General features: G+C 52.8%; 1 protein-coding gene across 1 annotated transcript in view; it reads left to right on the top strand.

Moving 5' to 3' along the window:
* Window positions 1-9,605, top strand: part of LOC148149688 (basic phospholipase A2 PA-12C-like) — a 52,763-nt gene extending 43,158 nt beyond the window's left edge. The window contains exons 3-4 of the mRNA XM_087989426.1: window positions 4,537-4,661; window positions 9,007-9,605. Of these exons, the coding sequence (XP_087845552.1) occupies window positions 4,537-4,661; window positions 9,007-9,134 (253 nt within the window). The 3' untranslated portion in view covers window positions 9,135-9,605. The remainder of the gene's footprint in view (window positions 1-4,536; window positions 4,662-9,006) is intronic.
* Window positions 9,606-10,086: the final 481 nt, after the last annotated feature.

Genomic DNA, 10,086 nt, shown 5'->3' on the forward strand with positions numbered 1-10,086 from the left:
GTCCCTGTCCCTGTCCCTGTACCCTGTCCCTGTCCCTGTCCCTGTACCCTGTACCCTGTCCCTGTACCCTGTCCCTGTACCCTGTCCCTGTCCCTGTCCCTGTACCCTGTCCCTGTCCCTGTCCCTGTACCCTGTCCCTGTCCCTGTCCCTGTCCCTGTCCCTGACCCTGTACCCTGTCCCTGTCCCTGTCCCTGTACCCTGTCCCTGTCCCTGTCCCTGTCCCTGACCCTGACCCTGTACCCTGTACCCTGTACCCTGTCCCTGTCCCTGTCCCTGACCCTGTACCCTGTCCCTGTCCCTGTCCCTGTACCCTGTCCCTGTCCCTGTCCCTGTCCCTGTCCCTGTCCCTGTCCCTGTCCCTGTCCCTGTCCCTGTACCCTGTCCCTGTACCCTGTACCCTGTCCCTGTCCCTGTCCCTGTCCCTGTCCCTGTCCCTGTCCCTGTCCCTGTCCCTGTACCCTGTACCCTGTCCCTGTCCCTGTCCCTGTACCCTGTCCCTGACCCTGACCCTGTCCCTGTCCCTGTCCCTGTCCCTGTCCCTGTACCCTGTCCCTGTACCCTGTCCCTGTCCCTGTCCCTGTCCCTGTCCCTGTACCCTGTCCCTGTCCCTGGTCCCTGTCCCTGTCCCTGTACCTGTACCCTGTCCCTGACCCTGACCCTGTACCCTGTCCCTGTACCCTGTCCCTGTACCCTGTCCCTGTACCCTGTCCCTGTCCCTGTCCCTGTCCCTGTCCCTGTCCCTGTCCCTGTACCCTGTCCCTGTCCCTGTCCCTGTCCCTGTCCCTGTACCCTGTCCCTGTACCCTGTACCCTGTCCCTGTCCCTGTCCCTGTCCCTGTCCCTGTCCCTGTACCCTGTACCCTGTCCCTGTCCCTGTCCCTGTCCCTGTACCCTGTCCCTGACCCTGACCCTGTACCCTGTCCCTGTACCCTGTCCCTGTACCCTGTCCCTGTCCCTGTCCCTGTCCCTGTCCCTGTCCCTGTACCCTGTCCCTGTCCCTGGTCCCTGTCCCTGTCCCTGTACCTGTACCCTGTCCCTGACCCTGACCCTGTACCCTGTCCCTGTACCCTGTCCCTGTACCCTGTCCCTGTACCCTGTCCCTGTCCCTGTCCCTGTCCCTGTCCCTGTCCCTGTCCCTGTACCCTGTCCCTGTCCCTGTCCCTGTACCCTGTCCCTGTCCCTGTCCCTGTCCCTGACCCTGACCCTGTACCCTGTACCCTGTCCCTGTCCCTGACCCTGACCCTGTACCCTGTCCCTGTACCCTGTCCCTGTACCCTGTCCCTGTACCCTGTCCCTGTCCCTGTCCCTGTCCCTGTACCCTGTCCCTGTCCCTGTCCCTGTACCCTGTCCCTGACCCTGACCCTGTACCCTGTCCCTGACCCTGTACCTGTCCCTGTCCCTGTCCCTGTCCCTGGTCCCTGTCCCTGTCCCTGTCCCTGTACCTGTCCCTGTACCCTGTCCCTGTCCCTGTCCCTGTCCCTGACCCTGACCCTGACCCTGTACCCTGTCCCTGTCCCTGTCCCTGTCCCTGTCCCTGGTCCCTGTACCTGTACCTGTACCCTGTCCCTGACCCTGACCCTGTACCCTGTCCCTGACCCTGTCCCTGTCCCTGTCCCTGTCCCTGTCCCTGTCCCTGTCCCTGTACCTGTCCCTGTCCCTGTCCCTGTCCCTGTCCCTGGTCCCTGTCCCTGTCCCTGTACCTGTACCCTGTCCCTGACCCTGACCCTGTCCCTGTACCCTGTCCCTGTCCCTGTCCCTGTCCCTGACCCTGACCCTGACCCTGTACCCTGTCCCTGTCCCTGGTCCCTGTACCTGTACCTGTACCCTGTCCCTGACCCTGTACCCTGTCCCTGTACCCTGTCCCTGTCCCTGACCCTGACCCTGACCCTGTACCCTGTCCCTGTCCCTGTCCCTGTCCCTGTCCCTGTACCCTGTACCCTGTCCCTGACCCTGACCCTGACCCTGACCCTGACCCTGTCCCTGTCCCTGTCCCTGTCCCTGACCCTGTCCCTGACCCTGTCCCTGTCCCTGTCCCTGTCCCTGACCCTGACCCTGTCCCTGTCCCTGTCCCTGTCCCTGTACCCTGTCACTGACCCTGTCCCTGTCCCTGTCCCTGACCCTGTCCCTGTCCCTGTCCCTGACCCTGTCCCTGACCCTGACCCTGACCCTGACCCTGTCCCTGTCCCTGTCCCTGTCCCTGACCCTGTCCCTGACCCTGTCCCTGTCCCTGTCCCTGTCCCTGTCCCTGTCCCTGACCCTGTCCCTGACCCTTACCCTGTCCCTGTCCCTGACCCTGACCCTGTACCCTGTCCCTGTACCCTGTCCCTGTCCCTGTCCCTGTCCCTGTCCCTGACCCTGACCCTGTCCCTGTCCCTGACCCTGACCCTGTACCCTGTCCCTGTACCCTGTCCCTGTCCCTGTACCTGTCCCTGTCCCTGTCCCTGTCCCTGTACCCTGTCCCTGTCCCTGTCCCTGACCCTGTCCCTGTCCCTGTCCCTGTCTCTGTCCCTGTCCCTGACCCTGACCCTGTACCCTGTCCCTGTCCCTGACCCTGTCCCTGTCCCTGTCCCTCTCTCTGTCCCTGACCCTGTCCCTGTCCCTGTCCCTGACCCTGTCCCTGTCCCTGTCCCTGTCCCTGTCCCTGTACCCTGTACCCTGACCCTGACCCTGACCCTGTCCCTGACCCTGTCCCTGACCCTGTCCCTGACCCTGACCCTGACCCTGACCCTGACCCTGTCCCTGACCCTGACCCTGTCCCTGTCTCTGACCCTGACTCTGTCTCTGACCCTGACCCTGTCATTGTCCCTGTCCCTGACCCTCTCTCTGTCCCTGACCCTGTCCCTATCCGTGTGGGAAATGTTTCCCCTTGTATTCTCACTGAGGGTGCACCCTTTAACACAGTGACCCCATTACCCTCCTCCAGCCCCCTCTACCCTCTCTCCTTAATAAGACAGTGAGGGATAGGAGCGGAAACGAAGCCATTTGAACCCATGTGCCCTCATTAAAACATGAACCTGCCCCTCCCTCACAACAATAATTCCCAAGCTCTGCCTTTGAGTAAATTATTTGGACTGTAAGAGTGTGTGTATATCGGTGAGTCTAATGACCGAATGGACACTATCCCCTGGACCCTGTGGAAAGTAGTGGAACTGCAGTAACCTGTAGTGTCCAGGGAAGGGCAGTGTTGGGTCATTGAGGATGATCACAGGGAATTTGCAAAAAGCCACAGAATTTTAAATGCCTTAATCAAAACCAATACTGCAATATCAATAATATGACAATGACCAAATCAAGGATTCTTATGTTTATTTAGGGCGACAAGTTGGCCCAAAATAAGTGGGGTCCCAAACCCCTGGGAGAAGGAATGGTGGCTCAGTGGTTAGCACTGCTGCCCCACAGCACCAGGGACCCAGGTTCGATTCCAGCCTCGGGCCACTGTCTGTGTGGAGTTTGTACATTCCCCCCGTGTCTGTGTGAGTTTCCTCCGGGTGCTCCGGTTTCCTCCCACAGTCCAAAGATGTGCAGGTCAGGGGGATTGGCCATGGGAAGTGCAGGGATAGGGTAGGTTAGGATGTGATTCAGTGGGTTGCTGTGGACTTGATGGGTCAAATGGCCTGCTTCCACAGTGTAGGGGTTCTATGATTTCAACTCCAAAAACATGGGCCAGTGTTGAAATTCATCTGGGGTTTCGACTCAATTTACTCCCTCCAAGAGCACGGCGCTCCCTCAGCAATGAACTTCTGACAGTGTGACCCTCCGACAGTGCGGCACTCCCTCAGCCCTGACCCTCTGACAGTGCGGCACTCCCTCAGTACTGACCCTCCGAAAGTGCACCACTCCCTCAGTACTGACCCTCCGAAAGTGCACCACTCCCTCAGTACTGACCCTCCGAAAGTGCACCACTCCCTCAGTACTGACCCTCTGACAGTGCGGCACTCCCTCAGCACTGACCCTCTGACAGTGCGGCACTCCCTCAGCACTGACCCCCCGACAGTGCGGCACTCCCTCAGCACTGACCATCTGACAGTGCGGCACTCCCTTAGTACTGACCCTCTGACAGTGCAGCATTCCCTCAGCACTGACCCTCTGACAGTGCGGCACTCCCTCAGTACTGACCCTCTGACAGTGCGGCACTCCCTCAGTACTGACCCCCCGACAGTGCTGCACTCCCTCAGTACTGACCTTCTGACAGTGCGGCACTCCCTCAGTACTGACCCCCCGACAGTGCTGCACTCCCTCAGTACTGACCCTCTGACAGTGCGGCACTCCCTCAGCACTGACCCTCTGACAGTGCGGCACTCCCTCAGTACTGACCCCCCGACAGTGCTGCACTCCCTCAGTACTGACCCTCTGACAGTGCGGCACTCCCTCAGCACTGACCCTCCGACAGTGCGGCACTCCCTCAGTACTGACCCTCCGACAGTGCGGCACTCCCTCAGCACTGACCCTCCGACAGTGCAATGCTTTCCCTGTGATGTACAGCCTGTATATCCTGATTGTCCTCTGCAGGAGTTTCTGACTCTGTCTGTGTCTCAGTTGTTGTTGGCAGCACGATCTCTGTTACGGGAGGATTGATTCGGATGGGAAGTGCCGCTGGTTTGAGTATGCGTACTGGACACACTACTCATGGAGATGTCGCCAAGGCCACTCTCTGACCTGTTGTAAGTGATTTGTTTGTTGTTGCCAGGGTTTTCCTGCAGGGTGGGGGGAGGTTACAGTTGTGTATCTCTCAAACACTCCCCGATGTAGAGAAACCTAAAAATCTGTTGTCACACTCTGAGTGTTTCTGGCTTTGCAGGACCGTTGTGCTTGTCTATAGTTGCACAGTAATTTGAAGCTCTCTGTCCTCAAAGCCCCTGTCCCTGCCCTTTCTGTTTGAGGGTGTGAATTCTGTCCACTGACTCAGTTTTCCAGGGTGTTTATAAAAGTCTTTTCCTCACTACCTGTTGGTAATGTGGCATGAACTGTTCTCTTTCTCTCTCTCTCGCTCTCTCTCTGAGTGTAAATGTTTGTTCAACTTCCCCTTTCATGGCTACAGTGCCCAACTCACAATTCCTTCATCAGGCCCACTGTTTCCAACCCATGGCCACCATCACCCTTCACCCCTCCCTGTCCCAGGGACACTTTATTAAATCACGGAATCTTACTGTGCAGTATGAGGCCATTCTGCCCACTGAGGTGATGTTGGTCCCACACTCACTCCTCTGTCCCCTCAGCCCAGAAATCTTACCCTTCTCTTTTCTCAATTCCCCTTTCAGCCTGCTTTCTGAGCTTGCTTCCCCCACCCTCACGGGCTGCACCCAGTTACTGACTGCACCACAAATATTCCCTGGTTCTTGCTGATTTGTGTCTTTCTGGTTTTCAATCTCACTTCAACTCAAATCACTTCCCTTTTTAGATGACCACTTGGTGAATTCGAATACCTCAAATAAATCCTCTGTTTGCATTCAAACATATAAACACGCAACAGGCCATTCAGCCCCTCCAGGTAAAAACAATGACTGCAGATGCTGGAAACCAGATTCTGGATTAGTGGTGCTGGAAGAGCACAGCATCCCTCGGATGCTGCCTGAACTGCTGTGCTCTTCCAGCACCACTAATCCATTCAGCCCCTCCAGCCTGCCCCCTCAATCAACAGGATCCTGCTTGATCTGAATGTAACCTCAAACCCACAATCCTGTCTGTCCATGAGAACCTTTCACCCCGTTGTTTTTGCTGAACAATAATCTTTTTTTTCTCTGCCTTAAAAATATGGAAAGACTCTCTTTCCACCACGTATTCAGGGAGAGAGTTTCCCAGATTCAGGTCTGTCTGAAAGAAGGAAAATTCTGCTCCTCTCTGCCTGAAGTGGGTAACCCTTTATTTAGGAAACACCTTCTCCACATCCAGCCAGTCAGGTGCCCCCAGGATCTTATATGTTTTCGTCAAGCCACCTTTCATTAATCAGTCTTTTCAACCTTTCCTCATGAAACAACTGACTCATTCCAGGGATCAAACTGGGAAACCCTCTAAATTGCCACCTATACATTAGCACGCTTCCTTCAATAAGGAGACAGATAATGTACACAGAATGTCAGATGTGAATCACCCAATGCCCAGGATAACTGAAACATCACAATAAGGTACAGGAGCAGTGTTAGGCCATTCGGCCCATTGGGTCAATCATGGCTGGTGCATTTCTCAACCTCATCCTCCTGCCTTCTACCTGCAACCTATGATCCCCATGACTAATCAAGAACCTCGCTATCTCTGTCTTAAATACACTCAGTGACTTGGCCTCCCCAGCCCTCTGCAGCATTGAGCCCCACAGATTCCCCACCTTCCAGCTGAAGAAATCCCTCCCCATCTCAGTTCGAAAGGGTTGTCCCTTCACCCTGAGGCTGTGCCCTCGGGTCCTAGTCTCTCCTACCAGTGAAAACACCTTCTCCGTGTCCAATCTATCCAAGTCTCTCAGTATTCTGTCAGTTCCAGTCAGAACCCCCTTATCATTCCAAATCCCATCGACTACAGACCCAGAGTCCTCAACCACTCCTAACACGACAAGCCCTTCAAAACCAGGATCATTTTTATGGATCTCCTCCAGACCCTCTCCATCACCCAGACTTCTGCCCGAAACGTCGATTTTCCTGCCCCTCGGATGCTGCCTGACCTGCTGTGCTTTTCCAGCACCACTCTAATCTTGACTCTAAACTCCAGCTTCTGCCTCTCCATCACCAGCACATCCTTCCTTAGATTCAGGGCTCACAGAATTCCAAAGGCAGACTGACCAGAGCCTTATCCAGCCTCAGCAGTACATCCCTGCTCTTGTATTCTAGCCCTCTCGAAATGAATGCTAACCTTACGTTTGCCTTCCTAACTGCCATCTGAACCTGCACATTAACCTTCAGAGAATCCTGTGCCAGGACTCCCAAGACCCTTTTGTGCTTCAGATTTCAGAAACCTTTCCCCATTTAGAAAATAGTCTCCCTACTTTACATTCAATTCCTCTCCCAATAAGACACAGCATTCTCTAAGCTCTCCTGATCATTGCTGTGTCTCATGCATTGGTGATGTTGGACAGAGGGGTTTGTAATTCCCTGTTTTCTCTCCACCGCTCTTATTAAACAGTGGGGTTACATTAACTACCTTCCAATTGAAGGGAACTGTTCCAGAGTTCTGTACAATCTTGGAAGATGACCACCAATGCATCCATTATTTCTCAGGCCACTTCCTTAAGTACTCTGGGATGTAGATTATCAGGCCCCAGGGATGTATTGGCCTTTAATTACATAAATTTTCCAAGCACCATTTCTCTATGAATAAAGATTTGTTTCAGTTCCTCCCTCTCAATAAACCCTGTGTGCGCCATTGTTTTTGGGACATGAATGAATGATTTGAATTTATTGTCCTGTGTACCGAGGCGCAGTGAAAAGCTTTGTTTTGTGAGCAATACAGACAGATCACAGAGTTAAGTCGCATAGATAGTAAATAATAGGTAAACAGCAGCAAAAACAAAAACACAGGTACAGGTGAATGTTAAGAGTTTGTGAGGCCATTCAGTATTCTAACAACAGTGGGGTAGAAACTGTTGTGAAACCGGCTGGTGCGTGTGTTCAGGCTTCTGTACCTTCTCCCCGATGGTAGAGGTTGTAGAAAAACATTGCCAGGGTGGGATGGATCTTTGAGAATGCTGGTGGCCTTTCCTTGACAGTGGGCCTGGTAGATGGATTCTATAGATGGGAGGTTGGTCTTTGTGACTGTCCGAGCCGAGTTCACCACTCTCTGTAACCGTCTCCAATCTTGAATGGTACAGTTGCCATACCAGGGAGTGACACATCCAGACAGAATGCTCTCGATGGGGCACCTATAAAAGTTGGTAAGGGTATTCGTCATCATGCCAAATTTCCTCAGCTCCCTGAGGAAGAAGAGATGTTGTTGGGCCTTTGTAACCAGTGCGTCCACATGGAGAGTCCAAGAAAGTTTGTTGTGGATGACCACTCCCAGGAGCTTGACCCTCTCCACTCGTTTCCCCTCTGTGCTGTTAATGTGTTCGGGGCGGGGGGGGGGCATGAGTAACATCCCACCGGAAGTCAATAATGAGTTCCTTGGTTTTGCCGGCATTGAGAGCTCGGTTGTTCTCAGTGCACCATTTTTCCAGGTCTTCCACGTCCCGTCTGTAATCTGTTTCATCACCATCTGAGATTCGACCGACTATGGTGGTGTCATCAGCGAACTTGTAAATGGCATTAGTCTGGTATTTGGCGACGCAGCCATGGGTATACAGTGAGTACAGTAGGGGGCTGAGTACGCACCCCTGGGGGGCTCCAGTGTTGGGTGTTAGTGAGGATGAAATATTGATCCCAATCTTCACTGATTGTGGCCTGTGGGTCAGGAAACTGAGGACCCAGTTGCAGAGAGTGGGGCTCAGTCCAGGATCACTAAGTTTAGTAAGCTGGTACAGACATGATGGGTCAAGTGGCCTCCTTCCGTATTGTAAAATTCTGTAATTCTAGAGAAGACTTTGTTAGAATTCTGCTGAAGGTTGGATTATTGAATGATGGGGCAGGCTGAAAGGGCTGAATGGCCTTCTGCTGCACTTATTTCAGATGTTTAGAATTTAAACTGTGGATACTGACTGTGGGTATTCAATGCCAACGATAAATAAAATTAGATTTGAGCAAATAAGTTGAAGGTTTTTTACTCCTTTACTGACAGTGAGAGAGAGCAACCCCAACATCTCCACTCTCTCCACAGTCACTGACCCCCCTCATCCCGGGTCCCAATCAAGTGAATCTCCCCCACACACTTCCCAAGACCCTGATATCCCTCCAACATACACGGTCCACAATCTAGCACAAACCTCCCAAGTTAGGGTTATATCCAGCCGAGTGTTGGATGCTCTGATGCTAACAGAAGAAGGTAGATACAGTGTCCTGGAAATTGTCACATTTGGAGTTTGAGGATCTGATTGCGAGGTTTTCATATTGCTGTCAACACTGTTAACCTGCTGTTCATTTCTCCCACCAGCTGATCCCAAGAACACCTGCGGCTATGCAATTTGTAAATGCGATAAGGAACTGGTGGATTGTTTTTCCAAAGCTGGTTATGATCCAGACCTGAAGGGCATCGATAAAACTGAGAAGTGTAAACCCTGAGAATGATTTGGAGATGCTGGTGTCGGACTGGGGTGTACAAAGTTAAAAATCACACAACGCCAGGTTATAGTCCAACAGGTTTATAACCTGGGCGGCACGGTGGCACAGTGGTTAGCACTGCTGCCTCACAGCGCCAGAGACCTGGGTTCAATTCCTGCCTCAGGCGACTGACTGTGTGGAGTTTGCACATTCTCCCCGTGTCTGCGTGGGTTTCCTCCGGGTGCTCCGGTTTCCTCCCACAGTCCAAAAATGTGCAGGTCAGGTGAATTGGCCATGCTAAATTGCCCATAGTGTTAGGTGAAGGGGTAAGTGTAGGGGTATGGGTGGGTTGCGCTTCGGCAGGTCGGTGTGGACTTGTTGGGCCGAAGGGCCTGTTTCCACACTGTAAGTAATCTAAAAAAAAAGGTTTAATTGGAAGCACACTAGCTTTCGGAGCGACGCTCCTTCATCAGGTGATTGTGGAGGGCTCGATCGTAACACTGAATTTATAGCAAAAATTTACAGTGTGATGTAACTGAAATTATACATTGAAGAATTGATTGTCTGTTAAGCCTTTCATCTGTTAGAATACAGTGACAGTTTCACTTCTTTCATGTGTAAATCACAAAACCCTTTTTTTAAAAGTTGCATTCTCGGGTTAGCTGTTAACAATGGTGATAGCTAGACAATATGTTGAAGGTGTTGGCCCCCTGTGTTCTATGTCTATGACCTGATGTTTAGATTGATTCAAATCTAAAAAGTGAGATAACGGAGTTTTACATAAATTCATGCAGTTTTTGAGCAAAGTACAATTAACTCTGCAAGTACAAATTCACCCCACAAAGTAAATGTGTGCATGTGGGTCTTTGTCTGTGTGTGTGTCTGTCTGGGGTGGGGGTTGTGAGTGTGAGAAAGTGTGTGTGTGTGTGTGTAGTGAGTGCAGAGTGTCTTAAGTCTGTGAGGGGGTGCATGT

Source organism: Chiloscyllium plagiosum, unplaced genomic scaffold (assembly GCF_037043375.1).
Source record: "Chiloscyllium plagiosum isolate Xiang-an unplaced genomic scaffold, Cpla_swu_hap1 HiC_scaffold_7, whole genome shotgun sequence".
Classification (NCBI taxonomy): domain Eukaryota; kingdom Metazoa; phylum Chordata; class Chondrichthyes; order Orectolobiformes; family Hemiscylliidae; genus Chiloscyllium; species Chiloscyllium plagiosum.